At 38.6% G+C, this 22,514-nt stretch overlaps 1 protein-coding gene across 10 annotated transcripts in view; it reads left to right on the top strand.

Annotated features, from left to right (window-relative positions):
- TENM4 (teneurin transmembrane protein 4) overlaps nucleotides 1-22,514 on the top strand; it is a 599,346-nt gene that overhangs the window by 414,078 nt on the left and 162,754 nt on the right. For all 10 annotated transcript variants that reach the window (XM_027664342.1, XM_027664505.1, XM_027664591.1 and 7 more), the window contains 2 exons: nucleotides 2,639-2,853; nucleotides 9,544-9,754. In XM_027664342.1, coding sequence (XP_027520143.1) covers nucleotides 2,639-2,853; nucleotides 9,544-9,754 — 426 coding nt within the window. The remainder of the gene's footprint in view (nucleotides 1-2,638; nucleotides 2,854-9,543; nucleotides 9,755-22,514) is intronic.

Here is a 22,514-nt window from a genome sequence, read left to right on the forward strand (position 1 = left end):
GTACTTTATGACGTATCCAGACCACAAAGCCTGATCTCACTGTAGGCTAAAACTGATGAAATAGGGATGGATTTCAGGGACTGAGTTCAGACTGGTGAAGAGAGCCACTCTTTTGACCTCAGCTGCTGGCAACATGATACAACAGCTCTTAGGATATCAGCTTCTCAGACATACAACTGTCCACCAAGAGGAGACATAAACTTTGTAATTGTGTATACAAAAAATTATTTCTGTAAGACTACCTTTTGCAATCACAGAAGAATTTTTATTTTCATGAGGAAGCACTGCTCTCTGTACAGAATACATCCTGTGTTCATTTTGTCCAGCCTCTTGCTTGCATAGCAACATCTGTCATATTAAATTCTCACCTTCGCTTATTCACTCTGATGTACAGTCTTTATTAATGAACATTCAGGGGGCATATAAAATACTTCAGGTTTTCATCTGAATTTCTGAGAGTCTATGAAACATGTCAGTAGTAATCAGAAAAACTATATACTTCATTTGATCCAAAACATGTGATGTCTTTAGCTCTTTGATAGAATCCTCTACCTTTTCGTCTTACAATAATGCGATAAGAAACTTTGCATGAAGGCATAGGAACTGTTTCCTTTAATCCTGACAGTGTGAAAAGTAATTTTTAGTATGCCAAATAAATACTATCAATCCAATTGATAAAGTAATTCCCTTCAGAATCAAGCTGATTTTCATTGTGCAATTGTAGTCTATCAGCACAGAATGATTCATAAGGAATGCCCATTTACCTAAGCTGCTTCTGATTATCTCTGTTAATATACACTTCAACTGAAAAAGAGTAAAAGGTCAGCAGATTTCCCCCCTGTATTTATTGGAAAGTGATGAGCAAAGATAAATGAGGATCTCGTAAAATTGACAGTAGCTTTTTTTTTCTGTACACATGTATACAGCCTTTGCATAAGCACCTTTTGTGCTGGTATGCATAAAACTTTTGCCACAAGATAGCAGAGAAATGAAACATGCCATCAAGTCCTGCTCCAGCAATGTATTTAAGCAGTTGCTGACTTTAAATCAGTGGTTAGTATTATTGGAAACGAGTTCTGCTAAGTTTTATTAAGTAAACAGAACAAAACAAAACAACTCCATCCTTAATATGCATGTAACTTCTATATTGATTTTCAGAGATAGCTAATCATTTACATCTGTTTCTCCTGGAAAGTTTATGTTGGGATGGTATGTGGAGAACTTCAATGAAATATTGCAATTAATATTGTATAACATTAAATGAAATATTGTCATTTGAAACGCTAAAATGACATGTTCTATCAATCACCTTTTCCAACATGGCAAGTAAATTCTGAGACTGTTTCATGTGAATTCATGATAGATGGGAAACGATATTTTTGTTTCCCATTTCTCAAATATAGACTCTGGAAGAAAAAAATTCACAATTTGATTTTTCTACAAAAGACTGTAAGTACCTGGAAGTTTCTTTCTCATTTTGTTAGACTTGTTTGATCTGTGAAACACAGAGTAGTGTGCTGTAATGGCATGGAGATGAGAAAACAAATTTATTTGAATTTCCAAAATTAATAATTAGTTCTTGGTGACATATTGCTCTCCTTACTGAAGCTGAAATCTTTCAGGTGATGCTACTGCATACTTTTCAACTAGAAGTGTCCTTAATAAAGGCTGTTTGCTAAGCAGTTGCCTTCTTCATTGTCCGTATGCCCTACAGCTAAAGCTCTGGCCACTGGCTATGGCACAGTCTGAAAAGGCATCATTCTGGCATTTGATTTTTCATTCTACCACCTGTTTGGAAAGCTGTGAGTCTATGAATTTCTAACCTGGAATTTCTCAGGTGTGTTTTTTAGATGTGCCAAGCTCCCTGCTGACTCCCTTGGACATTACAGCACGTACTGATTCCATTTGAATACCTAGGCTCTCCAACCTGGTGGTCAGTTTGAGAAACAAATGCCTTCATTTGTCTTCTGAAAGAAAATGGATAATCATAGCACACTTTGCAGATTATATTGAAACCCAATTAAAACCTTTCATGTTTCTTAACAGATATTACTCAAGTGCAGGGTACAGTTTCCTTTGTTTTTCTCAGTCCTTTTTTTTATTTACCTTTTTGTGCACTGTTCAACAAGCTTCAAATACTGTTACCACTGTCAAGAATTAATTTAATAGAGAAACATTTTCCTTTCTCCACTCAGGCATCATTCATGCTGCTGTTCTCCACACCACCATTCCACTCTGTGACACGTCTATCTCACACTTACTACACTTCTTTTGTGTAATTTAATGGTGACTTCTCCGTTCCTGAAGTTATATTTATTTAGGATATAATATCAGATGATTTATTCTTATCTTTGGAATGTAATTGCACACTCTCTGATGTTACAATTTAAACAAAAGGCCATTTTTCTCCAGGTTGCTCTTCCCACGTTCATCTTTTCAAACAAAACAGTTACTGAAGCCAGAAATAACCCTGCCAGTTTTCCTCCCATAATCGTATGGATTGGCTAGACAAAGTTCTCAGAAGATTTCAGGACACTAATAGACTGTTTCTCAAGATCAGTGTCAGAGATACCAGTATGACTGGATTACTTTCAGGATATAAGACTAATTCAAGAATTTTGTTCCTGTGTTTTGGCAGGAAAGCCCAGTAGTTTCTTTCCAGACGACAGTTTTATAGACTCCGGAGAGATTGATGTAGGCAGACGAGCCACACAGAAGATCCCTCCTGGTATTTTTTGGAGATCTCAGGTGTTCATCGACCACCCAGTGCATCTGAAATTCAATGTGTCTTTAGGAAAGGCTGCTCTGGTTGGCATCTATGGCAGAAAAGGACTCCCACCATCACACACACAGGTAACGGGATCTTATTTCAATTAAGTAATAATTGTCTGAAATTGTACATTTGTATGGTGTATGGTTTTATTTCGTCTGTTTCTTTCAAGAATTTGTTGCATGCTTGCAAGATGTCAAAGATCCTTTATTCAGAGAAAGAGAATCAAGTGACAGTGGCAAAATTTAAATGCATTAATCTGGTGGGCTGTAGGCAGAGGCAAAGCAGGCAGTTGCCTAAGGCAGCAAGCTTCCAGAGGAGGAGAAGGGTGTTCTGGTGCTGGTAGTCACTGAGGGTTACCAGGTGGTTGCTCCATGTAGCATGGGATACCACCTTCTTCATCCAGTGCTTTGCACAAAGGCAGCCACACTCAAACTGCATCTGAAAGAATTTCCTCATAAGCAGTTTCATGTATCTCGGATCTGTCTCTCTTTCAGCCACTGCCTTTCCCCTCTCATGGTAAGAGCAGCAAGGTTGGTAAGTCTCAGGGGAGCAAAGTTCACTTTTGTCTTTGATGCTGAAACTCCTGGAGCCTACCCTTCACATTATGTATCTTGACTGTCAGCTTAGACTGACACTGGTCAGGGCCGAGTAATTAGTGTATAAGCAAAGAAAATCAACTTTACAGAAAGCCACCCACTCAGGCAGAAATCAAGATACAGTTGTTATTCTGTGGGACTGAAATGAAAGCAGATGGTTTTCTTAACACACCTTGACAAAAAAACCACATCAAGAAATCACTTTTTGGGAAAAGCTATGAAGAACTATTCCCTTAAGTAAGGATTTTATACATTATTTTCTCTACTTTCCGTTTCAGTTTCTAATCTGCTCTTAAACAGATTGATTAATACATTAAGGCATAATACGTTGGCAATGTAAAGTATCTTTCTCCCACTTGCATCAGCAAGTTATCAAAGAATTAGCAGGTTTATGTTAATGTATCATACCCATGCCCTCCACTATTAGCTAAAAATATTTGAGATTTATAGAAATGCCCTGTCTTTAGGGGTTTTTTGAACAAACAAATATGTTTATTACAATCTCTTTGGGTAATACAGTATTTTCTTCACATTAGCACACCTCCAACGTATTTATGTCGAAGAGGTGTCATAAATCTACACTTTCTCTGCCTACTTTTCTGCAGAATTAAAATATTTTGGTAGGATCAGCATGTCATAAATTCAGTGCCACAGCAATGCTGTTATTACCCATTTTTAATCAGTCTCTTTTCATGGAGAGATTCAAACATTTATAACTTAAAAACTGCTGTGTTACTTGAATAAAAACTCAAGTCACGATCACATAATACTAACTGTAGATCAGAAGTCTGTGTTGATTTTATTTATTTATTATCATAAATCTTAAATTTTGTTATGGAACAGGAGTTATTACATGAACAGTTTCAGTTGTTCTAATAACAAATGTAAAACTCAACACCTAACCCTCAGGTTTATTGAACTTAAAATCTTCACATATAGCAGGGCACATGAAACTGTGTCAAGGAAGGTGTAGACTGGATTTTGGGAAAAGGTTCTTCACCCAGAGGGTGATTGGGCACTGGAACAGGCTCTCCAGGTAAGTGATCACAGCACCAGACATGGCAGAGTTCAAGAAGTGTTTGGCCAATGTTCTCAGGCACATGGTACATTCTTGGTGCTGCCCTGTGCAGGGCCAGGAGTTGGACCCAGTGATCACCGTGGGTCCCTTCCAACTCAGGATATTCTATGATTCACTATACCCAACCACAGAAATGTTTTAAGAAATTAGCAAGCCTGCACCAACTTCACCATCACTGCTGGTCTTTCTGCAACATGATTTTTGCTGGGACATTCTCAGTGATTTGTCAGTGTCAGGACCTTTTCCATTTAAATCAGAGAGCTGCCAAGTATATAGAAGAATTCATCTAGACCAAAAATGACCAGACAGGCATTTTTCTTCAAACAATAAAAACCATGGTATACTAATAGAAACAGATCACAGAACACTTTCCTGTTCTGAAGAAACAGGATTTTATGAAGCTCCAGATTATTGAATCAATATTGATTTATTACTTGTTAATATTTAATTTAGTTTGTTAATTGTAATTTTTCCTAGATTAATTATTTTACAAACCTGCTGTTAATTAAAGCATTGTTTTCCTTCTGTATACTTTTATATGATGTTTAATCTCACCACAGTTTATTAATCAAAGGAGTCATTAAATAGGTAACCTGTGTTCTCTGTTGAAATATTAAACTTGTCTCTCATATTTAATACATATTACACAAAGCTCTTCTTTTCTTTTGCATAATCCAAAGTATCTGATGCACCTCATAAATCTAACCAATGAGTTATATATTTCAAAATTTTTCAAGGAATTTCATAAACAAAACTTTGCAAAATGTATGCTTAGAGCAGTGTACGGTACAGAGTAGTATGGTCTCCACTAGAAGAATTTAATAAAAGGTCAATTATTTTTTCCCAAGCCTATTTGATGGCAGTAGTAAAGCTCCAGCTGATTATCAGGGGTTTTTTTCAGTGTTACATAATAAGATATTTCTTCTATTTAGGTAATTCTTCTGTTTTATGAGCCTTAACATAGTTTATGCTGTTTCAGGATCTTTGAATTGATCCTAAAGCTGTAAAGCCTTAGAATATATTCCTGAATTTCATAAAATATTTGTGGCTGTTTGACCCTGGATGAATGTCAGGTGCCCACCAGAGCTACTCTATCACTCCTCTCCACAACTGGACAGGGGAGAGAAAAATACCAATTAAATACTCATGAGTTGAGATAAGGAGAGGGAGACATCACTCACCAGTTACCATCACAGGCAAAACAGACTTGACTTGGGGAATTTGTTTAAATTTATTACTAATCAAAATCAGAGTAGGATAATTGAGAAGTAAAAAAGATCTTAAAAACACCTTCCCCCCACCCCTCCCTTCTTCCCGTGTTTAACTTTATTCCCAATTCTCTACCTCCTCCCACCCAGCAGCACAGGGAAATGGAGAATGGGGGTTACAGCAGTATTTTTTTTTCCTTCCTAGATATGTTATCACAGAGGTGACAATTGCTACCATCACTCATGGGCTCACACTTAACCATTGGCGGGTCTGTCTTGGAGCCAACTGGAATTTGCTCTGCCTTGGAGAGAAAAGGGGAAGCTTCTAGGAGCTTTTCAAAGAAGCCACCCTTGTAGCCCCCTCGCTACCAAAATCTGGCCATGCAAACCTAATACAATGTTTGAAGTCATATTTATCCATGCTAAAGTAACAAACCTATTCCAAATTCTCTTTGGGAAACTTTCTCTGGCTGTGGTGATCGTATTCTCTTTGAGGTTGCCAACAACTGTTGTCACTAATAAGTAGGAAGAAAAAGCAAGGTCCAACTTTCTTTAGTCTTAGAAATAGATCATGCAGAAGCCCAAAAGAGTTCACTGTTAACAAAAGGTATTTTTCTCAACAAATCATAATAAAAGTTACACAATTTTGTTATGGTGTATTAGATTTAATCTTCCTAGATCAAATCCTTTTGTAAAACTCATTTTAACCTAGGCCAAATTTTAATAAATCATAAATTTTAGGGATTGGCCATCACAGCTTGTGGAGAGCATTTTTCCATTTGTACAGTTTGAATTGATTAACATGGTGTTTTATCTGTGATTTCCATGCTGGCAGTAACTAATTGCCTATTAAAAATCTTTGAATGCATTAAAATGCAATAAAGCACAATCCATTTGTGGCTCAATTAATATTTACAACTAGTAACTAGTAACTTGGCAAAGTCACTAACATCTACAGCAGCATCTTGCAAATATTTATAAAAATAAACTTTTGCGTTTGGCAGGAAGCCCAAGTAAGCATAACCCAGATTGGTCTGGAACAACAGCAGCTCACTGTACCCGAGTACCTTGAAATTGTTTTCATTTCACTAAGCTTTAATTATCTACATCTAGTATATTGCACAAAATGGGTGCTTGTAAGCACAATCCACAGGACATTTCTTAGATGTCCACTTTAGGATGAGGCAGGTCGCATCCTGGAAGTGTCTCTTTCTTTGCCTGCAATCCAGTGGTTCTAGAAAATTAATTCAGGCTGCCATGGAGATGTCAGCACTTGGTGAGGTGAACTTTACCTATGGTTTCTGCTGTTACCTATTAAAAATCTGCTCAAGCTCTTCCATGAGGCTCCAAAATGAAAATGGAAATAAGTAGGTTTTTCTCTTACTGGTTTTAACTTCTTCAGTTCACCTGGCCAATGTGTTCCTTAGTCAAGCTCAGCTCCATTGAGATGTTCCCAGCACCCAAATACCACTATGATGTCCTGTGTCACTGTCCTGCTCAACTGTGTTAGTCATGCTCAGACTAAAATCTGACAAGGCAATAGCTCATGCTCAGAGTGGCTACAAGTACCTGGCTCACAAAGTGAATTCAAACCAACCTCTCACCACTATCCTCTTAAATAATTCTATTATTTTCATAGGATCATAGAATCATAGAATATCCTGAGTTGGAAGGGACCCATCAGGATCATCAAGTCCAGCACCTGATCCTGCACAAGGACAGCTCCAAGAGTCACATCATGTGCCTGAGAGCATTGTCCAAACGCTTCTTGAACTCTGTCAGGCTTGGTGCTCTGACCACTTCCCTGGAGAGCCTGTTCCAGTGCTAAACCACACTCTGGGTGAAAAACCTTTTCCTGATATCTAATCTAAACCTCCCCTGGGTCGCCTTCATGCTGTTTCATTGAGTCCTGCATTGGCCATGGGAATGAAGAGATCTGTACCATCCCCTCCTCTTCTCCTCATGATGATATTGAAGACCACCATGAGGTGAGGCTGAACAGACCAAGTGACCTCAGCCACTCCTCATACAGCTTCCCCTCAAGGTCCTTCACCATCTTCGTTGGCCTCCTTTGGATGCTCTCTAATGGCTAAATGCCTTTCTTGTATTGTAGTGCCCAAAACTACACACAGTGTTCAGTGCAGAGCAGAGCAGGACAATCCCCTCCCTCAACCGGCTGGAGATGCTTTACCTGGTGCACCCCAGTACATAGTTGACCCTTTTTCCAAAACACAAATGTACATTTTTAAGTACATGTGTTTAGAATTTATACTTACATTATATTTTTAGATTTTATATTGTATATTTTTATAATTTATGTTTACATTGTATTTTTTTCAAAACAGAAACTCTGCCTCTGGCAAAGCTAACCTGAATAGACACTTGAAAGAAATGACTTTGCAGGTGTGCCAGCTTTTACATTCACAAAAAGATACTTCAGCACCAAATTTGCGATGTACTGAAATATAGCCAAAAAAAAATATTAAAGCAAGGCTCAAAACTAATTTCCTGTATAATGAATATTTAAAAATACGTAAGTAGAATAGACTAGGGACAAATTTGCCATTTCATATGCGAGCTATGTCATATATAGCTTATTTCTCAAAATGTTTTTGGAAATAAACACTTTTTTTCTAACTTAGTAACTTAACCTTTTTAACTTCACAACTTCAACTTTTTTTAAACTTCTTACTTTTCCTGCATAGGAAACAACATGACATCAAGTCCTTATCTTGGTTGACTTTGAAGACCATACCAGATGACTTAATAATATAACAAGCACCCAAATTTTGCTACAATAAAGTGAAAAGGGATAAGCAGCCTGAATGTCGTTACCGCACGCAGCCAACACTCAGTAGCCATTCAGTGCAGCAACATTTACTGGTTCAGAAAGAAGTGTTGTTGTTTCTTTCTACCTGTTTTCCTTCCTCCTGACAAAAATTACAACCTTAGTTGACCATCTGGGTGAGAGAGGTAAAACCAAGTGAAGTCAGGGAATAGAAAAGCTGAATATTGCCTCAACTGTTGGATTTTGCTTGCAAGGTGTCCTGATCATCTAAACACATGATAAAAGTCAGATTAGATTAATTTAACATTTGTGGTGTCTGCTAGGCTTGTCTGCCTCATCCCATTGATATAATACCAGACAAACTACAATTATTGCAGAAAATCAGTGGGAAGTTATTTAAATAGGGAACTAAAGGCAGTTTTAATACTAGTAGCAAAAGCAAAGCAATTGTGCAGCTGAAATTACCCTGGCAAAAAAGAAATGTGTCCTTTTGAGGAAAATTCCAAGAGCCACTCCTTAAATGGGACTTTTCTACATAATTTGTCTCTTTTACGTCTTCATTTTCCCTGATCTTTTAACCACTTTTGCTATTGCATTAAGAAAAAACCCTTGTTGGCTAAGCAAAATACTTCTGCAAAACTTCTACCAGAATTTACTTTAAAATACTTCTTATTTTTTCCTTTATGACCCATAGCAATTCTGGTGAACAACCCGGTTAGGCGAGGTATATCTTTCTGTCTTATTTTATATTAGGCAAGGCACAAAGAAGACAACAAATAAGCCTCTTAGTGTCATACAGTGCAATTAAGGCATGGTCTCATGTTTCCCTACCTGTATTTCTACAAAATGAGAACACCTCTGTAGGGCAAATATGCCCTACGTCACATTTTAAATAAAGATGATTTCTTGATTAATGTAATTACAGAAAAAATACATTCATATACTAGCTATTTCCAAAATGGTTACTTGCGGATAGTCCAGGAACATACTTGAGTTACTAGGGAAAATCCTGTTTATGATGCTTCTGTAGACCCAGAATAAGAGACTAAGCTTGAGGAAGCCTGATACACACAGAAACATCACTCCTTCTTGTGTTTCAGTTTGACTTTGTCGAGCTCCTCGATGGAAGACGTCTACTGACACAGGAGGCAAGGAGCTTGGAAGGACCTCAGCGGCAACACAGAGCTTTTGTGCCCTTATCCAGCCACGAGACGGGATTTATCCAGTATTTAGATTCAGGAATATGGCATTTAGCCTTCTACAATGATGGCAAGGAATCGGAAGTGGTTTCTTTTCTTACTACTGCTATTGGTAAGGATTTCCTCTATTATTCCTAAATATGCCTTGAGGCCAGGTATTAACGCACATACTCAAATTGCATGATGGCTTTATGTGGTTTTGGAGAGAATGCTTGAAGGAGATTGTATTAAGCAACAAGCTAAATGCTCTTAGGCCCTAAATGTTGTGTAAGTATTTTGTAGGCCTCTTAAGTAACTATAACCATAATGAGATCCTGCCCAGTGCCAAAAATGGTCTGCAAGCTGGAAAATCCCTGTTTTATTTTCTTACTTTGATCTTCCTTTTATTTAGTTGGGTTTTGGTGGTTTTGTTTGTTTGATTTTTTTGTTTGTTTCATTGGGTTTTTTGTCTTTCTGGAGCAGAGTTGTAGGAATAATTGAAGAACAGGCAGCAGCACCATGCCAGTGTTTTGTGTGACAGTCTTGCTCTTGAACACAGTCAAAATTACTCAAACTGGAGTTCAGGCAGAGTGCTGGGGTTAAAACTCTAATGAAAAGCACTACAAGGCTTGGTAGGAGCAACCACAATAACAGGAATCTCTGTTTTTCCCTGCTAACATAATGAAGTTGAGATTGCTTAAGAAGAACAAATTAACTAAAGAGGTCTCTTGAATTCTCTGGCAGTAAAATGCCCTGCCAGTTCAGCACACAGGCACGGATTTGTTGTCATCCAAGGAGGAAAGAATACTGCCAGTGAGTGCCTGTCAGCACACTGAGTATTCTTCTTCCATCCTGTAAATATCAGAATCTGTTTCTGATTCAATAATACTTAATTTTAAATTTAATTGACCTGTTGAAACTGTTCATATAACTCAATTCATTTGGTTGTAATTTAAAGATTACTCCATAAAACTAGCACTCAGCTTTCTTCTAGCCACAGTGATTGTTTAATGGACTTTTTTTCTTTGTGGAAAAAAGCAGACTCATTCCAAAACTACCATTAATTCCTCTCCCCAAAGAGGCATTGGTGTTGAGTCTCAGCTGTCTGCAGTAGTTACCTAAGAGCTATGGGCTGTAATTTGTCTTTGCAGGTTAATTAAAAGTTTAGGTCTTATTAAAACAAAGTCATTAAGATCCTAGTATTCCATTTTAGCACTAGAGTTTATCTAATGCAGAAGTGGAAACTGCTATAATACTTTGTGTTAAATGTAAAACTTGGAAATACAATGTTTAGTCCTGTTCACAGTTGAGCAACACCAGAAATAGTTGTATGTTAGCTTGTGAAATTGAGGTGTTACTCTATAGAATGTGGATTTACTTTCATTTAGATTACTTTAGCAGTTTGATTTTTTTACTAACACCAACCACCAAACCTTCAGGTATTCTTCTGAAGGCAGCTTTTTTTCCTTGTCTGAGAATTTCTTCAGTTCAAAATTTCCCATCAGAAAAAAAATCAGTAAGGCTCTCACAGCAGAAAACACTTTTAAAGCACAGTTACTACTTGTTCTTGTTTTCAAACTGATGCTATGAGTTCTAGCCACACTTTTCTCTTGGCCTCATTGCACTAAAGTAGGGGGGACAAAAAAGAAAAAAAAGAGAAAAAACATTCTTAATTTGCCTTTGAACAGCAAGAGAATGGTGTGGGTGAGAAGCATGTCAGATGTCTTTAAAGCAATCCTATTTTTGTTTATTTATGCTCTGCTGTACCTTCATGACCACATGATAAGGAGAACAGTCCATGATACAGACTCCATGATATATTCTATATATCCCCTGCTGACTTTCAATCATTCTGTATTTCAGTACAAGGAAGTTTTTTTTGTTATATAAGAGAGAGCATTGGTTGGGGATCACTTTACCCACTGGCAGCTCTATATCAACACAAAGGTATAGTGTAGAAAAAACTGTTTAGGTTCAAGCTATGCATTTTGAAACTCACTTAAGTAAAAATTTTAGGTAGGAAGATGTGATTTCTTAGCTGGAATTTGTCCAGAAAAGTGCGGCATTTGTATAAGTACAGTAAAAGAAAGAGTAATAGCCTTAACAGGTTGGGACCTTTCTTCTTAGTCTAGATTTCAACAGCTTGTTTAAAAAAAAAAATCTAGTCAGTGTTTTGTGTAAATATACTGTAATGCTTCAGAACCTTTCTGGTGTATTCATGAGGTCTGGCAAGACATGGTTGCTAAATTGTAAGTATATAAATACTGTGGCACTGTAATGTTATAATTTTTTTTTTCACTGCCAGAGTAAAGAGGATAAAGCAACATGACAGTTCTTATGAACCAGTGTGTAAAGTTGCAACACCAAACAAATCAAGTTACACATGATAGAGCCTTAGATCTATCTGTGTGGGGTGAGGAACCTTCAGAAAAGTTGTGTTGACTGTCAGAGGCAAGCTGCCATTTAATTTGATTTCTGTGGCAAGAGCACCTAGAAAAATCTCCCTTTATTATTCCACTGACATAGGGCTTACAGTAAGAGTGAGTTTGAAAAGTATAGCTGTGATGCAGAAAGAACTAGAATCTGGTGATGTGAGAAGAGGACCAGCAGTCTGAAACTCCTGAATTGTGATTGATGTGCTAATTCTGCCCTTGCCTAGGCTCATGCTTCAGCTGCTCACTGTACGAAACTGAGGAAACTGAAATTTCACAGCAGATGCTGTGAGGGTGATAGAACTGCTGGGAAAATGCATGAAACATTAATTAATAATCATAGATAATAGTAGAAAGCACAAAATTGAAAATGGTTATCATAATGATAAGCTCATAAAGCCAAACTGTGCAGTCATTCCTTCAGGCAAACATCCCGTATGTGAGGACTCACCTAAATAAATGACTATAGCTTTTACTTGAGCAGTAAACGTGTTGGATGTAAAGGGTGTTGATTTTCTGAGTCTATCTGCTATGTTCCAACAGACTGAAGTTTTCAGTGCCACTAAAATCATCGCAGGCTCTGTATGACACTGTCAACTGCAATTACTGTGCAGTCCTTTTCTGGAATGATTTGGCTTCCATTATTCCAGTGAAAGCTGGAGAAAAATTGGAAAAAAGCATCCGTATTCCCAGTTTGATAGCACACAGTTAATTTCATAAATTGTGAGGCTGTCCATCACACAGCTTCGAAATCCAATATAGCTCTAACTAAATCCACTCAGGAACATTAGCACAGATTTTGAGGGCAGGAGAGTCTGTTTTCTAAAAGGGTGTGGAGTCGTCATCACAAAAGAGTTAGGTGTCAAAATATGTGCCTGTTACTTGCCACCGAATGTAAACCTGGGGAGAATAGAGCCTCCTAATGCCTATCAGAGCTTATACTTTTGCATAATACAGACAATTCAGGTGGAGGGAAAAAGATTATTCTGGGAAAGTTTTCAGCTTTTAATAGCATTTTTATATCCCATTCTTTTGAATTATAGTGCAAGAAATTATAAAGGAATGGACAATCAAGGTCTCTCAATAACAAATTAACCTTTTTGTAAATGACATTGGCGGCACTTTCTGAAATTTCTAATAGGAACACTTCTTTGAGAAGCACCTTGTGGATTCACCTCTGCCTGATAGTGGTAATTTATTCAGAGCAATCTTGTCTAAGTGGAGCAAAATAGCAGACTGAGGAATCAGCTGGAATCAGCACATCTGAGACAGAGATTTTGGCCAAAAATCTGCTTGGTAGAAGCAAGAAACATCTGAAAGCCTGAAAACAGCATCTATGGAGTCAGAGAGAAAGTGTCTTCCAGCAGCTGTTACTGCTGAGTTCAGGCAAGCTTGGCTGTGCAGGGCCACTGAGAAATCAAAAGGAAAAACAAAGTCAGCTGTCTGTGAGAGGAGGGCATCACTGCTTACCAGCATGTCACCCAGCAAGCAACAGGAAACACATGTAGAATGCCTGTGACAGGATGCAAGGTTTTATCTCACTTCTATCTTCTGCAAGAGACAGCGTTTAAAAAAAAGGACTGTTCCCCCTGCCCCCTCTACTATACATAAAAAAACCTACTGTAAGTAGTTTCCTCCATCAAAGTGCAAGACAAGCTCCCTTGTTGTTTGTAAGGGGTTGCCAGTGCATACAGCACTTGGCAATGTACATCAAAAGGCAAGTGCCCTTCCTGCAATAGCTTAAAATGTAACCCACCCCCATGCAGTCCCTAGGACAGCAGTTCACGCAAGAAGGGTACCAGCAGAGGAACACTTCACAGTAGGACTGAGCTTAGAGAGGAGAAATTGGAGGTCACAGAGACAAACATGGGACTGGGAACTCTCCTTGTGTGAGAGGTGACAAGGATGACTCTTCCTTAGCGCAGTGTGAAAATGCCTTTGTGTTTAGCTTGTTCTTAGCAAGGGGAAACGAAGAGCCTGAGTAACTAATTTGCTTCCCTTACTTTTGCTGCCTATGTGTAGGCTAACTTAAACTCTAGCAACTTCCACTTTAGAGAGATGCACAAGTGTGATCCACTTAGAGTCTCAAAGCTATTCACATTATTTACACTTGCTTTGCTAATGTCTGGAAAAGTCTAAATTGTTTTAATGTAAATATTGAGGAGTCGGGATACTGTGCAGAGTAACGTGGGGTGTGATCTGTTCTGGCTTGCACTTTTCTTTTAGCTCCTTAATGCCTCAGTTACTCAACTTCAAAGTCCTCCATGTATTATTAGATCTTCAAGATTCTGAATGAAGAAAAGTGGTTTTAATGTCCCAGCTATCCTTTTCCGAACTTCTCCTTAGGCTAAAGAGGCTGAAAGTTCAGCAAGTATTTTGCTGAATCAGAACTCTTTAACTATTAATGAAACTCCGCTTGCTCCATGGAAGTGCTCAGTTCTCCCCTACTGCGTGAGTATGGTCATTTTAGCCCTTCCCATGTTTCAGAGAGGGACTACAGAGCACTTCCACCTTGTGGTAACCCTCTATGGATAGTTAGTTAGTAACCCATTTCTTCTCACACTGGCAACTCTTTTTTTGCTCTGCACAGAAAAAGAAACACAGTGTATGAGAACTGTGCCAGGAAGGAAAATTACTTAATTTTTGATGTTATTGGTCTCTCTCCTGCAGAATAACAACAGAGCTTTGCATGCTCTGCAGATAGTTTTTTGTCTTAAGCTCTGTGTGTCCCACTGCAAGCCTTTGCTTGACAGGCACTCTGTCAGATGGTCACTGCTTTTTTTGATTACCCTCTTGTTGCTGCCACCCATTTTTTGATGCTTTGTCTCCTACTTTCAGCTCTTACCTAGCTTCTCTGAATGTGGCAAAGTTTGTAGGTCTCAGGTAATATTTAGAAAAGATACAGTCACTCAATTCAGGTAGAAAGCAAAAGGGGCATTTATGAGTCTCTGCCAGGCTGTGTTAGTTTTTTTTTCCTTGTGTATTTGATCTCATGAATGACATTCAGTTGACGGGTCTACTTGATTGAAAACTTAACACTTATCCACAGAGTAGGCTGAGGTTATGCTGCAGCACTGCAAAGTGTCTTCCACTAAACATCCAGCTGGTCACAGAAGTGAAGTCCTCTGTGAGAATGGAATTAGTCCATGCAGAAGGGTAACAAGGAAGGCAGGAGATTGCCCTCTCCATCCTAGCTAAATCCAGTCCAGTCTGATAGGTAGGGTATCAAAAGGAGAGACAGAAACGTGAGGTCAACTCCCTCTGCCTGAGCTTTGTGAGCTGCAAGAATTCCCCTCTCAAAGCAGGGGCAGTAGTGTGCCTGCTGAAGTTTCACTTTTTCATCCAACCCATGTATAAATCTAGTTTGTTCTCTTTGTTAGGCATAACAAAAAGCAAACATGAGCTGAGCCTGGATCTAAAAATGGAAGGAAGACTGTGTGGAGGTTAAACTTTTCACATTAGTTTGTACTCCCCATACCTGTTTACTGTTCTCAATAACACACTGATGATGTTTTTGGATAGTGATACAGCCCTTAAAACTTTAGCACCTGGAAGTCAACAGCAGCTTTATCAGTGTCCCCTTAATCTTTTCACATTTTTCCCCCAAACTGATAAATAGTCTCATTTCCCAGTGAAGTGAGCCAAGGGGGTGAACATGTTCCAGTGTTGGAATTTATCTCCCTGTCTGCCTTTTCAGACGGCTCCGAACAGATCAAGAATTCCTTCTGGTTCTTAAATCCCTTTCAGCTTCAGTCAGTAATGTATTGATGTACGATGTATGTGATTCCATGGCACACCGCTCCCTAAATGTTAACTGCAGCTTTCTGCCTGCTGCTGCTAGATCTGCAGCACTTCCAAGAATCATGAAGTGAGGCTAGTTGTTTTTTCTCTCTGCAAATGCCTGAAACAATTCTTACATAATAATCCTGCTTCCCAAGCCATAATGGCAGGCAAAATTATTAATTCAGGATTTTACTATTGAAGATATAAGGCATCTATACTAAAGAGGAAATTAAGGACACGTCTCAAAGATAATTAGATAATAAGAAGCCTGTAAAGGTCAGATGCTTGGCTGTGACATCTTCCCAGCTGCTCTTTCTGTATAGAGGATATCTCTTCATTGATGTTCTTTGAGTAAAAACTAGCAGTAGAAAATTACAATGTGTAAAACTAGGTTAGTTTTAAAGCAGAGATGTAATAATTTATTTAATGTTAGATTTGAACTTTTTATTTTTTAATTTTGATTTCTGTATGTACACTCCTCTTTCAATAGGTCTTATGCTTACAAGTGATTATTTGAGCAAGTGGGAAAAATAGACAAGTGGACAGATATTTTCATTTGTGTTGCTGTACAAAAGAGATTAAGCTATGCTTGTTAAGACTACTTGGATGCCAATAAGTATTCATCTCAGTAGAAGTTGGATGTCTGAACGTCTTTAATGTTCCAGATTTTGTCTGGTTTTGATCATCTTTAAAGTGATAGAAAAATGAAGGTAGATTTGTCTTTTTGAAAAGCATTGCCTGCATCTGTACTTACATGGAATGGTAGCATTGAACTTGCATGTCTGTGTGCTCTTTGCAGGCAGGCATGTTCTCTTGATCTGAAGAGCTTGTACAAAAGGTTTATTCATTGGGGTAATTACTTTAGTTTTAGGGTCAAGAAAAGGTTTATTTAATACTGAAGTAAAGCCGTTTTCTTTCATTCTTTTATTTCTGTCCCTGTGTTTTTCTGTTCGCTTTTTTTCAGAACAGCAGAATTCTGCCTTAATAACATGGCATGTAAGTGCTGTCTGAGGGGTTCTGGAGAAGTGTGTAAAACCATGCATATGGTTTTCGTTTTTACACTTTTGTATATAGCACTTTCCACACAGCCCAGACTGTGGGCTAATGTAAGCACAGCTTGTTTTATTCCTGTGTCATATTACCGAGCTGCTAGAGGAGCTCTGTGCACACTTTTCTTTCCGTGAATGCTCCCCTGCTAAAGCACAGAAATAACATTGGGGGAGTTACTTGTCCGCTTTGGGAAACAAAAGAAGAACTCTTTCTGTACTAGAACAACAGACTTTTTAAAGCCTTAATTTTCCAAAGGCTGTATTAAAGTGTACATACATGCATGCAAGACCACAAAAGAGAAGCCAACAACATCAGCACCTCAGGAGTCACTAGACCAAATCTCTCATTTTGCACGGGGGCAAAGCAGGATGAGAAGGACATTGTATAGTAACTCCTGGCATATATTGACTTTTTAAATGATAGCAGCTGGTTGGTGTATTAGATGTGTGACTGCTTTCTTTTTCTAAGTGCTACAACAGTCTCAGAAAAAGTTTCGTAAATTATGTTAAACTGATTTTTGGACAGCTTGAAGGAGGCTCTGAGACAGAATGTGATTTGAGCAAGTTTGTACAGTGAGTCTGCTAGAGGCAGAAACAGCCATAAGTTCTCCTTTTTCAATGGCACTGATCGAAGTCCACTGCATTTGCCTGAGTGCAAGCATCTAGAGGCACCTGAGATGCTCCAGGGAACTGAGGGCTTCTCTACAGGGGGGCATCTCTACCTAAAACCTAGAGGAGATTCAGGCTCTTCCATTGTAGTGGCTGCAGACCAGGCATTGTCCCTAGCACCAGGCATTTACCTAACTGAACCTCAGATTCAGTCATTCCAGCCAGTACATTCTTAGTTAGCAGGCTGGATGTATTAACGGAAGACTTCTTGTAAAATGAAATTTAATCTTTAATACACACAAAATTATAACATTGCCAAGGTTTCATGGCACTTATTTGACCAACTGAGATAACATTTGAGGTCCTCTCTGTGTGTATGCAAGAATGGTTTGCTTTTTTCCCCCTGGAATACGCCAACTTAAAACATCATTTAAAATGAAACTCAAGGCCAGCTTTAGCCTTGCCCTGAGCTATGAGAGCAAAAGTTGCAATGTACTGACTGTGAAGTAACTTCCCTCGTGGTAGTGCAGCTCCAGAAGTTGAACCCTGAAGGCTGCATAATTGTTGTTTCCTGTATTCGTTTGTAACAATTTATGAGAGTGGGAAGGAACAAAAAAAAAAAATTCTTTGCAATCCCTTGGGCAAATTGGGCATATGAGAGTTTCATTTACTGGAGTGAAATTCAGGTCTAAAAATATTCCAACTGCAAAAAAAGGAAATCTAGGAAGAAAATAACTGTACTCAGGGTATCTTTTTAGATCTCCGCAGCCTTGTTATAGGTATGTTACAAGTATGGATTAAACTGGTGCAGCCTCACCTTGAATATTGTGTGCAGTTTTGGGCACCACAGTATGAGAAAGATATTAAGTTGTTAGAGAGCATCCAAAGGAGGGCAGTAGAGATGGTGAAGGGCCTTGAGTGGGAGCTATATGAGGAGCGACTGAGGTCACTTGGTCTGTTCAGCCTGGAGAAGAGGAGACTGAGGGGAGACATTGCAGTTAACAACTTTCTTTTAAGGGGAAGAGGAGGGGCAGGCACTGATCTGTGGTGACCAGTGACAGGACCCAAGGGAATGGCCTGAAGTTGTGTCAGGGGAGGTTTAGGTTGGATATTAGAAAAAGGTTCATCACCCAGAGGATGGTTGGGCACTGGAACAGGCTTCCCAAGGAAGTGATCAGAGCACCAAGCCTGACAGAGTTCAAGAAGCATTTGGACAATACTCTCAGACACATGACATGACTCTTCAGGATGGTGCTGTGCAGGGACAGGAGTTGGACTCGATGATTCTTGTGGGTCCCTTCCAACTCAGCATATTCTGTGATTCTGTGAAGTCTTATTGTGCTTCGAAGCTGCATTGTAGAAGGAAGAAGAAGGCAACTTCACTCCAACAGCTACTCTTTGTTTAAAATCATTCACTGATTTTTTCCCCAGTTAACTTCTAACCTATGATCACATTTCAAGTGATTTAGAACAGAGGTTTTTTTCAGATGGTCAATTCTATTTCAAGACCCTTTCATGCTTTTAGCATTGCTCACATTGTAAGGGAGGAAAAGTGTTCCCTGTATAACACTATGAACAGCACAAATACATTAGCAGGATTTTCTAGAAGTTGCTGAAGTCAAAGGAGATTTTACCATTAAGTTAAATGATCGTATACATAGACCAGTGCCCAAGTGCTTTTGAAATCCCATCACACCTTATGTTTTCAACCATGTGAGAACTTCAGATTATAAAGCATTCTGCAATGGAAAGATTTCTTCTTAATAAGGAAGCAGTAAGAGAAAGGAATGAATCAGTGAGATAAATATAAAGCTCTCTCTCAAAGGGCAACCCAAATTCAGACCAAATGTGGCAAAGGCTTCTGAAATGATCAAGCTTCTTCTCTTCTTTATTTATTTTATTTATTCCCACTTGGTCCATTTTTCTGTAGAACAAAAGTTAAAAAATAAGACACAAAAAAGCTGATTTTATAGTATTCCCAGCTAGATCTGGAGTTGAATGTGCTTGAAATAGTGTAAGAAAGACTGATGTGATTGTGGTGAGAGCCATTTGAGTACCTGGGTAGACATATCAAACCAAGCCTAAAAGAAGTAGTACAGACAACTCAAGCAAAAATGTACTTACAGGATGTACTGTCAAATTTGGCAAAATCAGCAGCTCTTGATTTCAATAAGCAACTCAACTGTTCCTGAGCACCAAACCTTTTGTGCTTCACCATCACCTTGTAAAATGATACAGCCTTTAGAGTTGCTGCTGGCCAGGGCAGGTGTTTGTTATCAGTACAATGATGGAGATTGGGTGGGGGGAGGTATCTGCAGTTGCAAATTGCTTTTTTAAAAAGTTCTTACAGAAAAAGAGGAGGGATAACGTGGAGCTGGATACTGTGATTACTGTCCTTCTCTCTGACTTTCCAGATTCAGGAGCAATTTAAAGAGTTGTTTAAAGGACTCCTGCCTTTTGCCCTTTTCTTAATTTAGCATCCTTATACCTGCATGTGAAGATTAGAGTTCCACTGGGATATGAGAGCAAAACAGGGTTGTATGCATGGATCTTTAATTAAAACAGACCTCTCAGCCTTAGGAAAAAGAAAAAAAAAATCAAAATCTGGCACAACATCAAGTGGCATTAGCAGTATCAGCATCACACTAGGTACCCTACAGAAGAGGAAACTGTGAAAGAGCACTCAAAAATAATGACTGAGTTTCCATGATGCTGTCAAGACTTTCACATCCCAGGATGCCAGGTGTGGATTACTTGAACTAGAAATATAAAAGCTGTATAAAACACAAATGAAGCAGAAAAATTGAAATCTCAGCAGGTGATGATGCACTATAAGAAGGAATCAGTCCTTTAAAGCTTCATCTGGGGAAGGAAGAGGAGGAGCAAGAGAATACCAGACCCAGTTTTTCCACATTTCTTTTGTTTCCAGGGCATTTTCTTTACCTTACTTGTTTTTTTACTTTTTTTACTTTTTTTACTTTTTTTTTGGCTCATAATGTCAAATCTGATGTTTCGAGACATCTGAAAGCTGTTTTATCCCCTCTCACCTCCATGTCTGCCTTGGCATTGTTATCACATTTACAAGGGCAGGTGACAGTTCTCTAGGCTTAGAATCCAACCTCTCCTGCAGTGAAATTCAATTGAGTAGCATCATTTCTTTGAAAAATAAACAAGACTGCAAGCTCTGCAACTGGGAAGTAAATTAAATGTGTTCACAGAGCTTCAGAATCTTCTTTGCCTTTCATGTTATACTGCCTGACTTCCTATTAAAATTATTGCTAGTGTAGTCAGGGCAGTGACAGGGAGCATTTTTGTGAAAGAGAGATGTTATTGCAATGAGCTTGTAGGTGGCAGCTTTATCCTGGACATGAAGATATAGGGAAAAGCATATGTGACTTGCTAAGGTTGTTCTAGTGCAGAAGCTAAGAATAAGGTGAAATAATGTGGTGTCCCTTTACTCTCCCAAGCAATGTACTTCATTGTACGGTGAGAGGCATGCTGTGCACCCCTCATGGCCCTTCTGCATTAATCTGGCTGACACAGAGGATTTCAGGGTTAGATATGAACCATGGAATCTACCTACTTGCTTGCCTGCTCCATGTGGCCTCCCTCTCCCCCTCCCTCCCTCCCTCCCTCCCAGCAAAGGATTTTCTTTATCCAGGGGAACATGACTAGGCAGAAAATAGGTCAGTGGACAGTTAGGAACAATTTATTTCTGCGTTACAGTAAATATTTGTATTTATTTGATACTGTAAACAATTCTCCTCTAATTATTCATTTTACCTTACTTTTTTAATTTAGTTTCTATCTTTAAATTAATGCATCTTTGTAGAGAGACAGTCAACGTTTATAAGGAAAAGGTAAAACCTTTTATCATACTGGTCAGTATGTTTGCAATATCTCCCTGGGCTGGTAGATCAATAGATGTAGCAATTTATTCTAGGTTGAGCAGCTCCATATATCTTCTGACCAGCACTGAGCAAAAGATTTTGAGGCCCTTTCTTGTGTAGAGGTGAAGTAGACTACTAGTTGAAGGGGCCAGACAGGATACTTAAAAAACTCTACTCTTTTCTTTGCATCTCACTTCTAATATGGAATATTTTCATTGGTACAAAATTTTTATTTTCTTTGAGCCTTCATTCCAGAAACTGAGATTAGCATTGATTCATTAAGGTCCAGTTGTCCTACTGTGGTGCTATTCCTATGTGTTTCTGACACCAAACACTGTCAGTTCCAGAACAACTCTTTGAGGTTATCAAATTAAACAGTTACATTTGAATTCATACAGCCACACGACACCGAATGGCATTTAATCAGTTCTTAGAAAGCAGTCCTGGTGCTTATTAACTCCCAGAAAGCTACTGCCTTCAGTTGCCAGCTAGATAACTATTTTTTCTTTGCCAATAGATAGTTGTCTCTAAATGCCTAGGGAATGATGATGCTTGGTGGCAAGTGTAGGCTATAAAATATTTATCTTTAACACACAATTGTGTTACTGCAGCCTCTAATAGGATTTGGTGTCAGGCAAACATCTGCCTTGGCCTCTGGCCCAAAGATAGAGAAACAAGCTATTAAGTTGAATGTTGCATAGTAAATAAATAAGGCAGAAATGCTGTTAAAGTAGCTATACCACTGACCAGCAAACATGGTGAGTATATAAAAAAGAAGTCCATCAAGAGTCTAGCAATTTGTCTACTTCCTTAATATGTTTATTGTGTTGCATCTGGATAAAGGTAATTCATGTTGGTAATTGTAAGCCAGGCTGACAGATCTTTATAGAGTTCACCACAGTAGAATTGGCTTTCACAGGGCTTTTTGTCAGCAGCAAAGTGGTCCCCTGAGCAGACCATTAGCCTGGGAGCTTTGTTGCTGTCACGAGTCAGTTTATAATATGAAGCAGACAGTGTATTTGTCCATGCCTCAGATTAACAGCCTAAAAAAATTGGGAATGGTAACAATTAGCAATTTCATATTGAACTTGGTGATATTCTTAAATGAAAGATAGTGTAGTGTGAAGTCT

Source organism: Corapipo altera, unplaced genomic scaffold (genome assembly GCF_003945725.1).
Source record: "Corapipo altera isolate COAL_440 unplaced genomic scaffold, ASM394572v1 0, whole genome shotgun sequence".
In the NCBI taxonomy this organism is placed as follows: Eukaryota; Metazoa; Chordata; class Aves; order Passeriformes; family Pipridae; genus Corapipo; species Corapipo altera.